General features: G+C 35.5%; 3 protein-coding genes across 4 annotated transcripts; 2 read left to right on the top strand and 1 right to left on the bottom strand.

The window, feature by feature from the left end:
• The first annotated feature begins 439 nt into the window (after positions 1-439).
• RECA1 (recA DNA recombination family protein) lies at positions 440-6,014 on the top strand. Of its 2 annotated transcripts, none has more exons than XM_078321741.1 (13): positions 440-774; positions 1,744-1,835; positions 1,928-2,003; positions 2,241-2,303; positions 2,387-2,516; positions 2,954-3,039; positions 3,137-3,262; positions 3,659-3,763; positions 3,945-4,004; positions 4,461-4,523; positions 4,655-4,731; positions 5,081-5,153; positions 5,599-6,014. In XM_078321741.1, the coding sequence occupies exons 1-13, from the start codon at positions 550-552 to the stop codon at positions 5,701-5,703; spliced, it is 1,281 nt and encodes a 426-aa protein (XP_078177867.1). In that variant the 5' UTR covers positions 440-549; the 3' UTR covers positions 5,704-6,014. The 2 variants fall into 2 exon arrangements, with proteins under 2 accessions (XP_078177867.1, XP_078177868.1); XM_078321742.1 differs by having other exon boundaries at positions 447-774; positions 1,750-1,835.
• A 541-nt stretch (positions 6,015-6,555) lies between these two features.
• LOC144572258 (vacuolar protein sorting-associated protein 2 homolog 2-like) lies at positions 6,556-11,833 on the bottom strand. The gene is made up of 11 exons (XM_078321744.1): positions 11,589-11,833; positions 11,369-11,413; positions 10,958-10,992; positions 10,817-10,867; positions 10,494-10,598; positions 10,285-10,356; positions 9,823-9,894; positions 8,800-8,880; positions 7,145-7,180; positions 6,972-7,045; positions 6,556-6,839 (listed from the first exon to the last, which is right to left on the bottom strand). Exons 1-11 carry the CDS (start codon positions 11,620-11,622, stop codon positions 6,752-6,754), a joined length of 693 nt encoding a protein of 230 aa, XP_078177870.1. The 5' UTR covers positions 11,623-11,833; the 3' UTR covers positions 6,556-6,751.
• Positions 11,834-15,676: 3,843 nt separating this feature from the next.
• Positions 15,677-19,305, top strand: STIPL1 (GC-rich sequence DNA-binding factor-like protein with Tuftelin interacting domain-containing protein). Its single transcript, XM_078321512.1, has 2 exons — positions 15,677-16,214; positions 16,694-19,305. The coding sequence occupies exons 1-2, from the start codon at positions 15,800-15,802 to the stop codon at positions 18,847-18,849; spliced, it is 2,571 nt and encodes an 856-aa protein (XP_078177638.1). The 5' UTR covers positions 15,677-15,799; the 3' UTR covers positions 18,850-19,305.
• The last annotated feature ends 276 nt before the right edge of the window (positions 19,306-19,581 follow it).

The following is a 19,581-nucleotide window of genomic DNA, read 5'->3' as shown; positions in this document are numbered from 1 at the left end:
GTAAATCTCTTGTGCAACAGGAGACGGTATTGTAAGCCTCTACCAGAGTGGTACAAAATAATGGTCAGGGAGAGAGATTCAGAGAATTGTAAACCGATCAAATTTTAAAAGGAATTCATAGAAGGTTATTTTTGTCCTTTATTATTTTATCTATAGATTTAATTATGATTAACTTAAGAATTATAATGTAATGGACAAATAAGAAATATAAGAAAAAGTTAAAGGACATATTAAATATAATAAAAAATAGAGGAGTAAATAAGAAATTAAAGAAAGGAGACATGAAAAATTAACCCTAAAAAAAAATAGCAACTAATCTTTTCAAATTAGCAAAAACGTGACCTAAACAAAGCAAAAGTTCTCCGAACCTCCGTACGAAACTGAAAAGAGGGAAAAGAAAACAAAATAAAAGCGGGTGTGTGAAGAAACACTGTTCAGCTTCCCACTTCCCCAAGTAAAACGCTGTTCAGTTCTCACCGCTCCCTAGCCCCCGGCCTTCACTTCCAGTAAACCAACTAAGAATCCTTCTATCCGGGTTTCTCTCAAACCATGGACTTCATATCTCCTCTAAAACCCCACCCGCAGCTCTCGACCTCTCGCCTCCTCTCCATTTCCTCTCCTCGAACAACCCCTTCTGTTCCCTGTCTCTGTTCTCTTATCCCTTCATGCAAGCGAAAAACTTTGCGGCGGCTGAGGTGGCGCTGCCAGGTCGATGTCAAAGGCAATGGTTCTCTCTGGAATAACGACTCCTCCGACCCCCGACTCCATGACAAGGTGCGTTCGTTCTTTCTTTCTTTCGTTTTTTTTATCCCTCTTTAGTCGATATACTTGTTGCTTCTGTATGTTTTATCCAGTATTGAACACGAATCGTGTTTGATCACGGACGATAAACTGGCTCTTTTCTTGCGGGCATTTCGTCAAACACGTGTTGTGCGCATTTAAACTGAATATGTATAGTTACGGTCTACTGTTTTATATAGATGCCTTCATACTTTCTGGTCGCTGTTTTCAGAAGTCTCTTAGCTTGTTGAACATTTTATAAAAGGAAATCTTTTCTTCTTGGGTATTCTACTGCTGTATGACATGACATTCTTTAACTAGGGTGAGCAAATTGTGTGCATGATTTTTATCAAGGATTGCAGCCTTAAGATGGAGTTCACATTTTTAAAAAGATTTCATTCTTGCTAATTGTTGTATTACTTCAAATGCAAAGTTCATATTATATCAAATGAACTGTTTGATTTGGTCAGCAAGCTCTTTTCATCAACACACGTGTCTCTTCTTCTGTAATTTTTTGAAGTGTTTAACTAGTTGATCACATATGAAAGTTAACATCAATAGTGGACCTTAACCATCAAGTGTATTATATATCAGTAGTTAAGAATAACCCGAGCATATTAGACTCGTCCCTTGACACACAGTATACTATTGCTATATATGCCAACGGTTGAAATTATGTACGGGCTTTTCTTATTTTCTCTGTGAAAAAATCTAAATGAAGAAAAACATGTTATTTATTTAGTCAGATTTGTTACTGGTAAAAGTCAGGCATAAGAAAAAATAAATGAGCTTCCATTCATTAATCAAATCTTGATTGGGTGAACTGATGCTTTGCTGCAGTTTTTTGCCTAACAAAGACTTAATTAGGATACATTGAGGGTATTTTGAGTATATTAGTGAAACCGGGGCTTTTTCTTACTGAATTAGGTTAAAATGAAGTCTTAATTCTTCTAATTTTGTCAGCAAAAGGCACTGGAAGCCGCGATGAATGACATAAACAGCTCATTTGGGAAAGGTAGCGTCACGAGGTTAGGCAGTGCAGGGGGAGCTCTCGTGTATGCTTTTTACCTTTTTTTTCCCTTTTATTACTAATTTTATTTTAGTGTTTAATAGATTTAAGCTAATTAGCATCACATTCATTTCACAGAGAGACATTTCCAAGTGGTTGTTTGACCTTGGATTTTGCTTTGGGAGGCGGCCTCCCTAAAGGAAGAATTGTTGAGGTTATTTCAAGAATTATCTACCAATATGTTTCTGCCTGTACCAGTCCTGCCAAAACTCCAATCTGTTCATAGAATTTATCTAAATTCTAAAACTTCATTGGAGGCACATAAACATGATAACATAGTACATCTGAATAGTTTGTTTGCCTCTACCTTTTAATATGGCTCAGCATTCTCGTCATTGAAATCTTCAACAGAATTTGAGATATTTATTAATTTAAATTGTGAAATGTGTAGATATATGGTCCAGAGAGCAGTGGAAAGACAACTATAGCCCTTCATGCAATCGCTGAAGTTCAGGTCTGAATTCACCATGTATGGAATTCTGGTGTGGCATATTTAAAGCATCCCTTATTAATGTATGTTATTTTTTCGTTGTGCAGAAACTAGGAGGTAATGCTATGCTAGTGGATGCAGAGCATGCATTCGACCCGTCTTACTCTAAAGCACTAGGAGTGGACATTGAAAATTTAATTGTATGTCAACCCGACAATGGAGAAATGGCTCTTGAGAGTAATGTTCCTAAACCCACTTGTAAAGGGTATACAGTGTACATATGATATTGAAACACCGTTTCCTTGAGCTTAAGCTTTTTGTGTATTGGAGTAAAGAAATTGTGAGTTCAACCGCCATCAGGGTTTTGAAACAATTTACCTGTTAATACCAAATTGGCTTCCTCATTTTAAAAAATATTTCACATAGTGGGTCTGTGAGGAGACTGGACTGCCGCATGCTTCGGGTTTGGAATAACAGTTTTCTAGAGATGTCAACCTGCTTTTTTGTCACTATACCTTTTGGGGAGGCTGTTCTTGGGTATATACCAAACCTGACAGTAGAAAAATGAATCAAGACTGTTGGTTTGGTTCACCTAGTGCTATTAATATTTTATTTTTCATGGTACACTAACAAAGTTTGACAGGTTTTTGTTGCCAATTTTTCATTTATTTCAGTTGCAGATCGCATGTGCAGATCAGGAGCAGTAGATCTCATCTGTGTTGATTCTGTCTCAGCTCTTACACCACGTGCAGAAGTTGAGGTAATTGCTTAAATAGATTAGTTCCCCCCCCCATATGTTATCTTTCTCATAAGATTTTAAAAAGTATGACATTCTTTTGGTATTTTTGTAATTTCAGGGAGAGATAGGGATGCAACAGATGGGTCTACAAGCTAGGCTAATGAGCCAAGCATTGAGAAAGATGTCAGGAAATGCATCGAAGGCTGGTTGTACCTTGATATTCATAAATCAAATCAGATACAAGGTCTTGGTTATGTTTCTCCGTTATTCTATGTAAACACAGTTAGTTGTCCCTGAAGATATCAACCTATAACATAATTTCTGAGAGACTAGAAGTATCATGCATGTCCTATAAAATATAGGAAATAGTATATGCCTTTCAGAGGAGAATCTTTTAAGCCCAGACTACCCATTGTTTATCTGTTCACAATGGAGTAGAAAATAGTCCTCAGTTTTTAACCCTTTTATTGGCAAAATTAGGAAATGATGGGAATGGGTAATGATACAATTTCCTATACATTATATTCGTAGGTTTCACACGGGCGTGCTTGAATTCTTATCGTTATTGTTTTCAATATAACTTTTTGACATATCATGTAGAGCTTGGTTTAATTTTTAACTATTGGTTGTTTGTATTTAGATCGGTGTGTTTTATGGAAATCCTGAAGTAACTAGTGGAGGCATAGCATTAAAATTCTTCGCATCTGTTCGACTAGAGATACGTTCTATCGGCAAGATTAAGTCGGTGAGCACATGCTAAACTTTAGTTCTTGATCTATTTTGACTTGAACAATCTAGTTGTCCATTAATTTCTGGCAGCAACATGTTCAGACCCATTTTAACCTTATTGAAGTACCAATCACATAAGGTTAACTACAGCTACTTGTCTTAAATTAATTTATTCTATTCGTGACACCTTGGTGTAGGCAATAAAAGGGGAAGATGATATTGGCATCCAGGTCCGTGTGAGAGTGCAAAAAAGCAAAGTATGTGAGACCTCCTCTCCAATTTAACCTGACAAAAGTTTTATTCTAGCCCTTATTCCGCCTGTGGGATAATGCATGTTTGGTGTTGAACATTCTTTTGCCTCGTATTGTACATTGCAAATTAAGGGTTAATTAAAATTTGAAATTTTGAAGTTGATCTTGGGCTTTGTTTTGTGAGGTGGATTGATGTAGAACTGATTCTAAATATGGTAACTACTGCCAAATTGACTGTTAATTAAGGCTTAATTGTGCAATTAGGTGAACTGGCCCATACCAGCCAGAGCTTGTACCTGTATGGAATTTTGTTTTTGGTATCAAATTGTAATTCTTGATTTATGGTATAAGTAAGAGATAGAGAGAGTCCAGCAGGAACAGCCAGTTTCTACTTCGTACCAGTTCATGTTTAGTGGAGTATCTCGTGATTTATTTAGTTTTTTTTTTTTTGCTATTGCACAGGTCTCTAGACCATACAAGCAAGCTGAATTTGAAATTATATTTGGAGAAGGCGTCAGTAAACTTGTAAGCTTATCATTTTAAAACCTTTTACGACTTACAAGGCTAACATGTTTCTTCTTTATGATGACTATTTTAATATATTTTAAACTAATAAAATGTTATACTGATTCTTATTTTTTTTTTTTAATTTTCAGGGATGCATTCTGGATTGTGCTGAAATGATGGATGTATTGGTAAAAAAGGGATCATGGTATTACTATGGAGACCAAAGGTTTGCCTTTTTTCTTTTCTTTTGCCAGGTCTAATTACTGACAGCACCCTTCATCGGTACATACCACATTTAGATTTGAACTGTGATAGGAGGAGAAGCAGGTCCTGCTGAACATGCCATTGTTTGGGATAAAATTTACCAGTATATACCAGTCATGTCACATGTATATCATGACCAGCACAATTATACTTAACGATGGTACTGTTGCTCTCATTCCTTTGAGCATTTGTTCCAGCAGAAACTTGTTTGATGGTTGTCCCAGTGATGGAAAGAAACCAATTTAATCAGATCTCATTATATTCTTATATTACTTTCTCAGACCATCAACCATAAAATCTAATTAATACAGGCTAGGTCAAGGCAGAGAAAAAGCATTGCAATATTTGCGAGACAACCCTCTTGTTTGTAGTGAAGTAGAAAAGGTATGCACCTATGCCCTTCTTTTATTATTTAGCTATGTTCCTTTGCACTCTTGATATTTGAATTGCCAGTTTGTAAGAACATTGTCAGAGACTGGTACCAGTTCTCTGTTAAATGGTTTCATTTTTAATGAAACCGGCGGGTACCCGCTATTATTCAAAAGAATTGCAGGAGCATAAAATTTGTCCTTTATCCTTTAATTCCCAATTGTCTCATCCTTCTCTACTGATATCTCTTATTTGAGTTCAACACTGCACCATACAATACTATAACAAGCAACACAATACAATGTTAACTAGCACACTCTTCTGGGTGTAACTTTCATAATGGTGGTAATGTTATTGCTGTTATTTTTTGCGCTAGCTAGGGTTTACAAGAAATATTAAGGGTTTTTTAGGAAATAATAAGTTTTCGTTATTTTACTTGTGGATAAATTTCTATCTAAAGGTGGTAAGAGAAATGATTCCAGATGGGACTCGCCACATGAGCCTGCTTGCTTTTGGCCAACAATCAGGCACCAAGGATGAGGAAATAGTTGATGAAGTATTGTGATTTACTATATTTATGGAGAGATTAACTACAGATAAGTGGGGATGCAGTTTTGATGTTTTTTATGTTGTAGATGTTGTGAAATTAGGGTTCTACCTATTTGGTTGAATGATCAATTTTGGGGTTTTGAAGGAAGGGGTGAAGGCGATAAGAGAAATGATTCCTGATGGGTGAGTTCTCTTTTCCTAATTTGGGGCATGTGATAGGGCTCTCATTGCTCGACTGAGCCAGCCTTTTTGTAATTTAAATCAGGACTTTTTAGTTCCAACTTGTAACAATAGAATTAGTTCAATTAGGCACCTGCCTTTGTTTTATTTGACGTGCAATTTTATTAGGCCGCTATAAGGAACGTGCATGGCTTAATTGTTGCTGATTTTAAGTATCAAATTTAGGGAGAGAAAACGTAAACTTGTTCCAAATCTTAAAGCTTATGCGCTAGGAATGTAAGTTTATGCCTTGCCGTGTCTTGACTGGTCATGTCATGACGTAGTTTGGGTCGCGTATCGGGATCAAATTCGGAGAGAGGTCATGGCCTATCTAGTCACAGTAGTCACGGTAGTCACATTTAGACACATGTCGTGTCTAAATGTAATCAAATCACGCTTATTAAGCTTGGTCACATTTAAATATTTTATCGTAATTTTAGTTTTATTCAAAATTCATTATTCAATTAAGATCCAACTTTCTCGATTATACGTTATTGTATAACCACGTGACTAGATCGGTTCACGTGAATAGTCATCACATGGAACGCTAATCACAACATGAACACATCCGAAATAAGTTGTTGTGATGATAGTTTCGTGCTGGGCATTCCAAAATGGAACATGAACACATCCGAGAAAAACAAAGAAATGAAGGATCACATAGAATGGAACAAACAAGTAATAAATTAATCTTTGACAAACTGTCTAGAAAACTCAAATGAAACAGATTTTGTTCTGGACATGATGCATAGTCGAGAGCATACATAATAGCTATGATATCAACCCAGTAGAATATAAATCGACCTTTATACATATATATGTTTAATTGTTTATCTAGGGCAACCTTAGATCCGACGCAAAGATGCCAGCCTCTTCTCCAAGTCATCGATCTCAGAAGACTCTGGGCCCACTGTCGAAGGAGGAGCAACATTCCTATATAAAGAGAGTGAGGAAATGTGAAAACAATGAAAACCCAATCTCATTTTCCAATTTTCATTGACCAGAATTTTACCATTAAAATATTCCGACAACACAATTATTTTAAAATAGAGGCATTTTTCATACCGGGGACTAGGAGTGGTGACTGTTTCTGCCCTCTTGTTAGTTGCAGCTATACGACCCTTAGGAGCTGACGATAGCTGTATCATATAGATAGAGAAATATAAGAAAAAGAACAGAACGAGAGAGCTTATGGTATTATGAATTCGTAAGGAAATTAATTTTTCTGTATGTTTTACCTGAGAAGCAACACCAACCCCGATCTCATCCAGTACCTGATGAGTATTTTAAGGAAGAACAGGAGATGATAATAATTTAGTGAGCTATGTATTGTTGTAATAAATTTTAATGATTCTTGGATTCATATACTACTATGGAATCAGTATATTCTGGCCACTCCCAAACTAAAACCCCATTGTGTCCCAAAGTAGCTCATAATTGCAGAACTCCGCACAAATTAGGCTTCAATCCTAGTTCCAGCGTTGTTATCCCTCATTTGTGCCACCAAACTTCGATTTGTTTATCCTTCAATTTAGTCCCATTTTACCAGAAACCTCAACTGATCACCTTTGCAGTAAAGAGAAGTATATGACCTTTAAACTCGGTAAACATGGATTTCAAGTTAAAACATGGTTCACAAATTGGAATTGGAATTGGACTAGGTCACTTGACCATGGAATCGGAATCAGGAGAAACGGTTAGAATCGGCCAAATCGGATTGGAAACTCAGATTTTTTTGGCAAAAGCTTGTTTTGTACTAAACAATAGGATAAAAAATTGGTAACAAATAAAATTGTCAAAAAATAATGTTAAGAGAAAACATACACTCAAATAACCCTCTAAGATAATATTATAATACAAGCATTACAACCAGAACACGCTATTTTACTGTCAAAAACTATATCGAGTTGGTTGGATCAGTTTGTCATCCTTTGTATAAAATAAGTAGGAAATTTTTTATAAAGAAATAATTAGTCCAAAAGCAATGTTAAGATCACTCACTAATATAATAAATATAAACATTTAAAATCGGCCGATTAAAAAAAATCATGCAAAGTCTTCATATTTATTATTATTATTATTATTCTCTTTTTTTTTTGCAATAAATAACTCAGTGTAATAGTCCTAGTAATAATGAGACATTAAAGGAACATCTCTTTCATTTACATAGACTTGAATATAATTAATTTATTGTTATAGTTAATTTTCTAATAAGTTTTTTTCAAAACGTTAATTGTTATATATATGTGTTAGTTTTTTACTGATATGATTCTTTTGTCGGTGTTAGCTTGTTACTGATATGATTTTTTTCAAAATGTTAATTGTTATATATGTGTTGGTTTTTGCCAGATATGATTCTTTTGTAGGTCCATGGACATGCATCAACAAAAATCATTTGATTAATTAATGAGAGAATTGCTCCCCTACAAGAGAAAAAAACATTAGCTAGATGGCATAGTTCATTTCACCTGACACGTAGAATTTATTTCAAAAGTTTGTTGTTGGAAATAGCAAAAACCATTTGGGGAGGCCCGCCCGGTAACTCATAACAGATATTCAGCCAGACATGGTCCACTATGAATCAAACCATATTCCCCACATGTACACCATTTCTATTTAATATTTTATTTAATATTTTATGACACTTAAGCTTCTTCTCCTGAGTCGCATCTATCTTTCCAACACAAAACAGCCATGAAAAGAAGGGGCAGAATTGGCCATCTGAGAGACAACCGTCCCCAAATCGTGAGAATCGGTCCGATTCGACAAAAACTCTGTTGAACCGGTCCGACTCGGCCGATTTTGCGGACCATGGTTTAAAGTACCTTTCATTACCCTCTTAAACTATAAGATGTAAAGAAAGTAAAAATTGATATGGTTTTGAGGCTGAAACCTGGTTTGTCAGTTCCTCTGTTTCTTCCTCCGCATTATCTTTATCGAGGGTTTCGTCGATTGTCTCTGACATCATCTCAATCTGGCAAAAGCATTATTAATTAAAAGAGAGATTGCTTGCCCTATATTTAGTAATTAGTAAAAGCCTGAAAAAGAACCAATGAAAAAAATGATACCGCAAAAGTATTGTAAAAATGATACCCCTTTCCAATTTTACACTGTCTCGATCTAATAATATACAATTGGGGTAAATGAATTGTGAAAGGTAAAGTATTGTAAAAATGACAGCAATGCCTCTTATTGTCTAACACTTTCTTCAGATAACAGACCAAACAGATTCACTCAAACTACAAGCCCGAATTTTCCACATTAAGCACTCCTAATACCTTCGATGTTATTTGACATATTAGCTGGATCCTCAAGTGCAATTTACAAAAGAAACCAATAATATGCAAGTGTAAAACTAATTTATCAAAAACATGACATACATATGACTGGAAAATTCTTTGAAAATTCTTTGGTAAGTTTCTTTGACAACCATGACGATCAATCAAATAACTATGAAAATTCAGAAGTAAAATTAGAGATATTTTCTCTATAGTTTAGATAGGTTGTGTATTCAATTTGATGCAATTTAAAACACAACTTATCTAAACTATAGAGAACATATATTCATATTTTTACTTCTGTTATTTTTTTATAACCATTTTATTAATTTTTGTGGTTGCAGAAGAAATATGATAGTCAATATACACCTTCCCAATAATAAATATGTCATTAGAAAACATGCAAAATGTTACCTATATGTACCTTATTTCCCAATATATTAAAAATATTGGACATTTTTCAAAGAAAGTGTGGAAAAAGGGCACACTTTTAGTGCTATGAAGCAAATACATGTCATTTTCTTTATTTTACAGCAATATCAAAGCATGTTATTTGTTTTTCAGTCTATCATAAAAATCTTCAATTTCAGAAGGTGCAATACATGTAATAGCTCATTAACTAAAGAGACTTATTTTACCGTCATATCAAGCTGAGTTGACTGCTTCTGAAACTCCTTCATGATCTTTAATTGCTTGACAGGCTCCATTTGCTGAAATTGCAAGTGTTCAATTGCAAATTAAGACCGCAACATGCACTTGAAACTTGCTTAAACACATTTTTGCTTTAATGGCCCTCAATGATCAAATTTAAGCCCAACTTAATATACACCCACAGCCAAGTTTTGTGCAATTAAAGTCTAATTTCAGCTTCAGCTCAAACTAACTTTATTCATATTTTACCTGAATAATTTTTAGTTCTGCATTCAGCACATTTGTGCAACTTTTACCTGATCAAGGCTCAGTTTACCCACAGCCATCCAATTAAGCATCGATAATAAAAGATAAGGGCAGGTAATAAAATCGTAAACAAAGATTCAAACTGATGAGGCAAACCTATTCTCAGTTGCACAATAATAAATGTAGTTTGTCAGATCATATACCTTGTTCATGGCAGCCATGGCTTTGTTTGCACCTTTCATACCAGTTGAAATTGAAGTTGTTGCATACATAGCCTGAGAAAAATAAAGTAAATAAAATTCAGCATTGCCGTTCTAAACTATCATGAGCAGAGAATACATGGCAGTACTGGCACTGGTACTAGCATGGGTACCATAGATCTCAAGACATCAGCAATATCTACTTTTAGCACCTGTGTATGAGTGGCAACACCTCTGATCTGTGCGCGAGTTCCTTGCAAATTTGTAATTTGTTGTCTAAGCCGTACTAGTTGGCGTGCCAATATACGAGTAGCAGCCTACAAGTTTCAGAAATAAATCTTATACTCAATAACCTGAACTTTCAAAAAGTGACGGATTAATAAATATTTGACACAAATTTTATATAATTCATGATTGCTCTGGTGAAGCAGGCTAAAGAAGGGTCGAGCAGGCACTTTGTAGTTATGTACAATTGAGGGGCATAAGATAAATAAAATATAATTGGTGGTCGGAAATAAAATACTCATTATCTTGCCTGGTTGCCAGTTTGTGCAGTCTTTTTTATCTCAGCCACGAGTTTTTTCTCCTGAAAACAATGGTCAAAATAAGAAAACTAAAATGAAATTGAAAAAAAATGAGTTTCAAGGAAATAAAGATCAAATGAGCAATTGCGAACCTCCAACTGTAGTGATGCAATTTCTCTCTCCACATCTGCATATACAAGCAAAATGATAAGTAAAGCTACAAAGCTCCAAAGTCTCTAAATGTCATATAGATATAGGCTGCATTAATTTATTTTGCACAAGCAAAAAGGAAGATTCCAGTAAGATTAAATTAATGCGATAAAATTGGACGAATTTGTGACAGACAAAGGTAGATTCCAGTAAGACATGCTAATGTTCAACTGTTTTTACCAATACTCAGGGCTTTGTCATAATTTTTATGCTGTGCCTAAATCAGTCTGGAATAAACCTAAAATAGAAATAATCTAAAAAGGTTGCTAGTGGTTACAAGTATTATGCTGTACAAAAGCATATTTCCAATTAATAAAATTGTTAATTTTTATTTGAAATAATAATGCGCATACTTCTTGTGGCAACGCCCATCTCTCTTTTGCTCGTCCTTAGAGATTCTGTAACAAGGAAGAGAAAAAGTGTAAAAGAAATACAGATAAACAGCAAAAGATAAACCTCGGGTGCTAATAAAAAATCGAAAAACCCTAAACCTACAAAAAGAAAAAAAAAGTATTAGTAAATAACGAAAGAACGAAAAGCAGATTCAACAAAATCAACAAGAAAATCTCGCACCTTTCGCTGACACTTTCTTCTTGAAGATATTCATGATTCCTTCTCTCTCGCTTGTAGATCCAGTGGGGGTGAGATCAAATATATAAGGAATTCGAGGGATATAAGTGCAATGTTTCCAAAAGAGACAATGCGATTCGACGAACGCGCAACACAGACTCGCCGAATCGCAGACACTGAAGCGAAGAGGGCTTAATAATTGAAAAATGTTTTCTTTTTTGCTTCTCTCTCCCCCCTCTTTTGTCACGGATCCCTAGGGAGCGGGGTAATGCGGCGTTATAACTAGCCGTTAATAAATTTAGATTTTATGAAACTAAATCTGTGTAATCAATAGAGTAGCAACTTAATGTACACAGCCAAATCAGTCCGCACCAAACATTCGCTCCAAGCAAAAATACAGTTAGATGAGCCCGGGGAATCCCGACTTCTGCTAATGGAGATATTGCATTATTGCCGAAGGAAAATAGAATCCAAGAGCTTGAAGCCTTGAATATATTATATATCCCTGTAATAGTCACTGACAAATTGGTTATTCCGTTATTTTCCAAGCAACAAGCCAACAGTTATATTATTAACCGAAATTTTTATTAATATCCGAAATTAATAAATATTTTCAAAACCTACACCTCATGCAGAGAAATTTTGAAATATGTTCAAATCAGAAATTAAATTCTCTATTTTAGGCCAAATTACGGGAAATTTATTTTCTGGTTATAGATAGTCCGCAACCGGAGAATAAATTTTTAGTTCCAAAAACCAAAGAATTAATTTTCGGTTCTAATTTTTTTTTTTAGTTATAAATATTAGAAACATCAAATTCACGGAAATGCAACGCGCAAAGCAAAGAGGGAGGAATTTAATGTGTCACAATTCACAGACAACAGTAATTTTAATTAGAAAAAAAAATTGGAAGTGTTCAATCGAGAATTAAAAGCAGAAGCACGCTGGGACGCGTATTAACAAACACTCTCAAAGCTTTGCAAGTTTGACACATATTTAATTATATTAAAAAAAAAGCTTACAACCGGAGATTAAATTATCGATTCTAACCGGGAATTTAATCTCTGGTTTTGGACTGTCTAGAACCATTTTTTTTTTACGGAAAGTTTGTATGAAACCGGGAATTTAATCTCCGGTTTGGACATATTTTGAAATTCCTATGCAGAGGTGTAGATTTTGAAATTTAATATTTTTTTTGGATATTAATAAAAAAAATTGTATTATTAATCTTATAGAGAAAATTCTCTCTTTATGTCTAATTTACTTTTAGAATTTCTTAGTTATAGTAAGAACTTAATTAAATTTGTATCAAATATGTAAAAGAAATTTATAAATATTATCGAAAGAAAATGAATGGGTTACTTGGTTTGTTAACTTTCTATTTTATTTATGGAAACATTATTATTTTGAGAGCTGAATACTCAAAATATAGACGTCTAAATTCATTCAATTTATTCTATTTATGCTATAAGATTTCAATAAAATTCACTACATGAGGTTAAAATTTGATATCAAAAATTCATAGATAAAATCATATTTTTAACATAGACAGTTTTTTTCACTATTTGCAATGAGATTCGTTCAATTTATTCTTTCTTTAAATTATATTAGTTCAATTTGTCACATTTTTAGTTTGCACGGTTTTTTAATTTATTCAACAACAATACATTATGTTTGTTTATTATATAATTAATTCATATACTTCAAACAAAAAGGCTGAGGAGATAAATTAAAATTTTGCAAACGAAAAAACCTGGTATGAATTGAATAGGAATTAATATTTAATTTAAAAGAAAGAATAAATTGAATAAACTTTATTGCCGATAGTGAAAAAAAATTGTCTATGTTAAAATCACGACTTTATCTATGAAATTTAGATGTAAAAGTCTAACCTCGCATAATAAAAATTTATCAATATCTTATAGTAATAATAGTTTTCACAAAATAAAATCTTTTTTCCGTTCAAAAAGTATTTTGTACCAATATCATGCTTTATCGTTTTTTTTTAAACAATGTGTTGGTACACGAGACTTATGTAAATAGAAAGATATTGATTAAGAATAAATTTGATATAAAAATATAAAAAATATTTGCATTGAGCTTTCAACTGGGGGTGGCAAAAAAATTAGTAGTTCGCGATTCGATTTTAGTTTGATTTGAGTTTAGTTTGATTTAAAATTAGTTCGTTCTAAAACAAATCAAACTAATTCGGTTCAAATTTTATTCAAATCAAACTCAAACTAGGTATAATTCGTTCGAAATTGATTCACGAACTATTTAAGTTCGAATCTCAAATAATACAACTAATGGATTCAACCATTAATCTTTAATAATGCAGGAACCACACTTATATCACAGCTCAAAATTGTTAATATAATAGTAACTTATAATAGAAAAATGTTTCAGCAGCATAACAAATTAACAATGGAATAAGTTCCATTTCACTGGGTCCATGCTGTGATTTTAATCAATCCAGTAGCATAAAAGTTAAGGAAATCTTGAACTAGTCCATAATTAATTAGTGTGAATTTGTGAAAAATAAAATGAAACTTTGTGAATTTTGTTCCGCGAGAAGAAACCTAATGCATAAACTGCTAGTATGACAAGGGCTGCCAAAAAAGTTTGTAGTTCGTAATTCGATTGACGTCGATTCAAAAAATGTGTAGTTCACAATTAATTTGATTCGAAACAAATCAAATCCAATTCGATTCGAATCAAATCTTATTCAAACTCAAACTAAAGTAAATTCGATTCGGTTTGATTCATTACCATCCCTACATTCAACTCTCAAAATAAGAGTGTCCCAAAAAACATGACTGGAATGCCCCAACCATGTTTTTTTTTTTTTTTTTTTTTTTGAAAAAATATGTTCAGCTTTCCTTTTCTCTGGTCACGTTCACAATTCTGAATATACGATCAGATGAATTCGCATCTACAGGTGTTATCGGGTCGGGTCCGGATATTATTATATTTGGATCCGTATTTTAAAAGTGTCCGAGTATGAATTTCGATCCATATACTTGTTTATTTCAAATCGGGTTGGGTTCGGATCTGAATACCTATCTACCCATAGATATTTTGGGTCCAGTCTTTCGGTTCCGGATAGATAGATACCCATAACTTGTTTGTAGATTATCGAGTCCGGTTCGAATACGGGACAATTCTGGATACGGAGCGGGTATATGTCACAAAAAAATCAGGAGGATGGAGAGAAAATAACTTTTGAAAATAAAAATATTGAAGAAGAGATAATTTTTAGAAAGTAAAATATTGGAGATGACGATTTTCTTTTCTATGGTTCAAAAAATATATGAATGAAATACTAATAATTTGTAGAAATGACATATCAATGATTGCAATAAATTTTCATTATTATGCAGAGCATATCAAGGCAAATACTGAAGGATGCATTCATAGTAATAAATTTTATTTAAAAAATTAATGTGGCTGTTATGGAAGGAATAAATTTGGCATCCATCTATGTGTATAAACATAGTGCATATGTGACTACATTCTATTTTCTCATATTAAAAAAAATACTGGACTCATCACGGCTCATGCAAAAATTAATATGCAAAGTTGTATTTTTATATATTAATAGCTATTAATATATGTTTTATTGGGTATTTATACGGGTATTGGGTCAGGTTCGGTTATGAGTCAGATAATTAAACCCATATTCTACCCATTACAGCATCGTTTCCGGTTCAGATTCAGATCGGATATTAAATTATTAATTTTATAACTGTACCCATAATTTAACCGGTTACATTTTTTAAACCATACTCTATCCAAATTAACTGAATCCGAGTCGGATTTGGTTCGGTCGGGTAAAAGTAGCACCTCTATTCGCATCCACTATCTCAACTTTTGCGTTTTCTCTGAAAAATCCCAACTGTTAATAATATACGTTATACACAAATCTCAAAGACAAATGATACTGCCCCAGCGCTATCCCCGAATAGGCACCGGACACGTCGGTCACGCAAAAGTTGAGATATCTCAGAGATACGTCGACTCACACCACCACCGCTCCGCTCCATTTCTTTCTCTTCCCTTCTCTCCGCGTACAAAGGAGCTAGGACGACTCAATCAAAACTCCCCGCCCTCAAAACCCTAACCCGTTACACGTCCCCCTACCGCCTCCGTTTCGCCCTCAAAACTCTCCGCCATCAAGAGTATCTCCTCAAACGATAACCCTAAAGCCTAGCGCCATGACAGACGGGGACGATTACGAAGGCCTTGACAGATTTGAAGGTGATTATGAAGGGGGTAAGTGGATTGATGGTGAGTTCTACTATTCCCGCAAGAAAGAGCGACCTGTACAGTCCAAGGACGACTCCTTATACGGCGTGTTTGCTACTGGAGGCTCCAGTGACTCCGATTCCGACACTGGACGCCGCCGAGGGAAGCGCCGGAGAGGCGATGTTATCGGATCAAAGGGTGATCTGACGAAGCCTGTGCAGTTTGTCTCGACGGGTGCTTATATGCCGAGTCAGGATAATGAAGAGAATGATAATGCGAAGAACAAGGAGGAACAAGAGGAAGGTAGTGCCGGTCGAGGGCTAGGGTTTGGCCTGGGGTTTAATTCTGGCAAAAAAAATGAGGGACAAGAGGATGCGGTGCAAGGTATGGACTGGAATGATACATTTTTAGCTGAAAAGAATAAGCAATATTTGTGTTATGCAGTTGAAAGAACTTTGAAACAACTTCCCATTTTACTGCCTTGTGGGGCCAGTAATTTGCAAGATGCTATGTAGTGATGCTTGCTTAAACTATATACAGAAATTTTCAAGTTTAATCATTTACATAAGGCCCAAAAATGTATTAGCTATGCATTAATGTAAACCTCAAGTAAGTTTGATGCCTTCAACCGGGAATCTAAGCCTCATTTATTCCATTTTTCATGAGTTGGCCCTCATTTTTACTACTATACAGCTTTAGATTCACTCTAGCCCAAGTTTTAATCCATTTTGTTCAAATATGCCTCTTGCAATCTTATTTAAGTTTTCATTCATTATTAAATTTCACATAATAAAGTTGATGTTTATATTATTTCCAAATTAAACCTAACTAAGATATTCTGAAATTTTCTGAAATTTTGACAGATGATGAAGCATCGTTTTTACCAACAGCATTTGGGCAAAAGATAATGGAAGGAGCTGCACAGAAAAAGAAAGAGAGAGCTGAACAGAAAAAAGAAGCGAGAGAGCGTACCAACTCATCAAAGCATTCCACATCAAGGCGTGATGTAACAGGTACATCTGAAGTTGGTAGGTTTGAGGCTCATACCAAAGGTATCGGTATGAAATTATTAGAGAAGATGGGTTATGTAGCGGGCCGTGGCTTAGGCAAAAATGAACAGGGCATTGTGAAACCAGTAGAGGCCAAGCTTAGACCTAAGAACATGGGTATGGGTTTTAATGATTACAAAGAGCCCAAGTTACATGAGCCTGTATCATTGCCCGAGAAGAAGGCTATAACAGTTGCACCGCCCTCAGCTGAACTCAAGGAGAAACTCTGGTCGAAGAAGAAACAGGGAAGAAAGAAGGCTGAGATTCTAACCAAGGATGATTTGTTGGCAAAGAAGGAAGATGAAGGTACAGAGGTTTTTCTGCAACAAAAAGTGATAGACATGCGGGGTCCACAGGTCAGGGTTCTGACGAATCTTGAGAACTTAAATTCTAATGAGTATAAGGAGCAGAGCGAAGACGTACCGATGAAAGAGCTTCAGTACAACATTCGTGTTGAAATTGAGTCAACAGAGGCAGACATACAGATGAAAGACAGACAGTTGAGAAGAGAGAGAGAGAAAGTTGAAAGCCTGCTTGAGGAGAAAAAAACTAGAGAGAGAGAAGAAGCTAGGCAGAGAAAACAGCTGCAGACCATAGAGGTGATAGCAGGTGTCCTTGACCGGGTCCAAGAAGATAATGGGTCGGGTTTGCTTACCCTGGATTCGCTTCTGAAAACCTTCTTGGATCTGAAGAACAAGTATGGAGACGAATACAAGCTGTGCAACCTGTCAGTCGTGGCGTGTGCCTATGCTCTTCCCTTATTGTCTCGGGCTTTTCATGGGTGGGATCCACTCCAAAACCCATCACACGGCCTTGAAATAATGCGATCTTGGCGGGACTTGGTTCAAGAGGACCAGCCATATGACTATGCAGATAATACCTACACCGGCAATGTCTCACCCTATACCCAGATAGTTAGCGAGGTGATATTGCCTTTAGTAAGGTTAACAGGTACAAACACATGGCTGGTGCGAGATCCTGAACCGATGCTCCGCTTTCTTGAAACTTGGGATCGCCTCCTTCCGCCGCTTATTTTACAATCCATCTTGGAGCATGTGGTCATGCCAAAACTGACAGCTGGTGTAGACACGTGGGATCCACGTTCTGAGACAGTACCTATACATGTATGGGTCCACCCATGGCTGCCATTGTTGGGGCAGAGACTTGAGACCCTGTACCATACAATTCAGTACAAACTTGGTCAAGTATTGCATGCTTGGCATGCAAGTGATGCATCTGCATACATGCTTCTATCCCCGTGGAAGGATGTATTTCCAGCTGTTAACTGGGAACGTCTCATGGTGAACCATATTGTCCCGAAGTTGCGGCTCGCATTGCAGGAGTTTGAAGTAAATCCTTCAAATCAGAAACTTGACCAGTTTAAATGGGTCATGATGTGGGCCAATGCAATACCAGTGCACCACATGGTGCACCTGCTAGAATTTGGGTTCTTTAACAAGTGGCACCAGGTGCTGTACCACTGGCTTTGTAGCAATCCTGATTATAATGAGGTGTGGAACTGGTACATGGGGTGGAAAACTATATTCCCGGAAGAGTTGTTAGCTAATGAAAGAATTAGAGTCTTGATGAGTACTGGTCTGGACATGATGAACCGAGCCGTAGATGGAACTGAGCTGGTACAACCCATTACAAATGAGAATGTGAGCTACCAGCGTGCGGCTGAAAGAAGGCAAATGGAGACAATGCAACAGGCTGGTACTGGTACTAACATACCAGATTTGAGTTTTAAAGAGACAATACAGGCATATGCATCAGAGCAGAGCATACCATTCATGCCAAGGGTTGGTAAATTCTATAATGGGTACCAGGTGTATGATTTTGGTACAGTTGGTATTTATATGGACTCGAGTAGGAGGCTTCTCTATGCCCAGGTAAAAGATGGAATATGGAGTGCAGTCTCGCTTACACAACTGATGGATATGAATAGAACATCACGAAGCTGGCGATAGTTTTTTGTTTTGGGATAATGTGCAACCCGGAAAAACCTCAATATATCATGTATGACCTGGCAAATCTTGAATAGCCCCATGAAACCACTAAAATATCAGAGGCCATGAAACCACTAAAATATCAGAGGACTGTTAGCACTGTAGTTGATCGCTAAAATGTCACTTATTTTTTTCAAGGGAAAATTATTTTTATAATTTAACAGCGCTTTTAAATTTTATGTAATATTACTATAATCGTATGGTGTGAACTTGGGCTGCATCCCAAGTTTGAAGGGAAGGGAAGGGGTTGTTCGTAAGAGCTTCATTTTCTCCATTTACCTCCTACCGAAATCAGGAGAATAGCTGTACTAGTTTTGCAAGGGCCTGTATGATATTCTGTGGTTGTTTTGTAGATTTATCAATGATATTTCATGTTTTGCAGGGATACAGGTGATATTTTGAGGTTCTACAGTTCTTCCCTTTTAGTTTTTTGGTTAATTTGGTTGATAAATTGTAGAGAACTGATCACATTATGTAAATTGTTAGAAAATTTTGTTGGCATTCCTAAATAACGTTAATTGCTGAGCTGATGTATAGTCATTATAATTTGGATTTGCTAAAATGAATTTACATTTAGTTTGAAAAGGTTTCACATGCTATAGAACAAGAGGAGGGTTCAAATGCCTTCATGTTTTTGTGCCTCCATTATGCCTTCATCTCTTTCCATCATTTTCAAAGTTCAAACAGTCGATT

The sequence above is a fragment of the Carex rostrata genome, chromosome 20, assembly GCF_964058835.1.
Source record: "Carex rostrata chromosome 20, lpCarRost1.2, whole genome shotgun sequence".
Taxonomy (NCBI): Eukaryota; Viridiplantae; Streptophyta; class Magnoliopsida; order Poales; family Cyperaceae; genus Carex; species Carex rostrata.
Note: the sequence above shows the minus strand (reverse complement) of the source record. Positions and strands in the feature narration are given on the sequence as shown.

Bases quoted from the DNA above. Each gene is read 5' to 3' on its own strand.
- RECA1 (XM_078321741.1), top strand. From the start codon at position 550: ATGGACTTCATATCTCCTCTAAAACCCCACCCGCAGCTCTCGACCTCT. The intron at 1,836-1,927 runs GTATGCTTTTTA...TTCATTTCACAG, and splicing joins AGTGCAGGGGGAGCTCTCGT to AGAGACATTTCCAAGTGGTT. The intron at 2,517-2,953 runs GTAATGTTCCTA...CATTTATTTCAG, and splicing joins TGGAGAAATGGCTCTTGAGA to TTGCAGATCGCATGTGCAGA.
- LOC144572258 (XM_078321744.1), bottom strand. From the start codon at position 11,622: ATGAATATCTTCAAGAAGAAAGTGTCAGCGAAAG. The intron at 10,357-10,493 runs GTGCTAAAAGTA...TATTTTTCTCAG, and splicing joins GTGTTGCCACTCATACACAG to GCTATGTATGCAACAACTTC. The intron at 6,840-6,971 runs GTATGAAAAATG...CTCTTTATATAG, and splicing joins GTCACCACTCCTAGTCCCCG to GAATGTTGCTCCTCCTTCGA.
- STIPL1 (XM_078321512.1), top strand. From the start codon at position 15,800: ATGACAGACGGGGACGATTACGAAGGCCTTGACAGATTTGAAGGTGAT. The intron at 16,215-16,693 runs GTATGGACTGGA...AAATTTTGACAG, and splicing joins ACAAGAGGATGCGGTGCAAG to ATGATGAAGCATCGTTTTTA.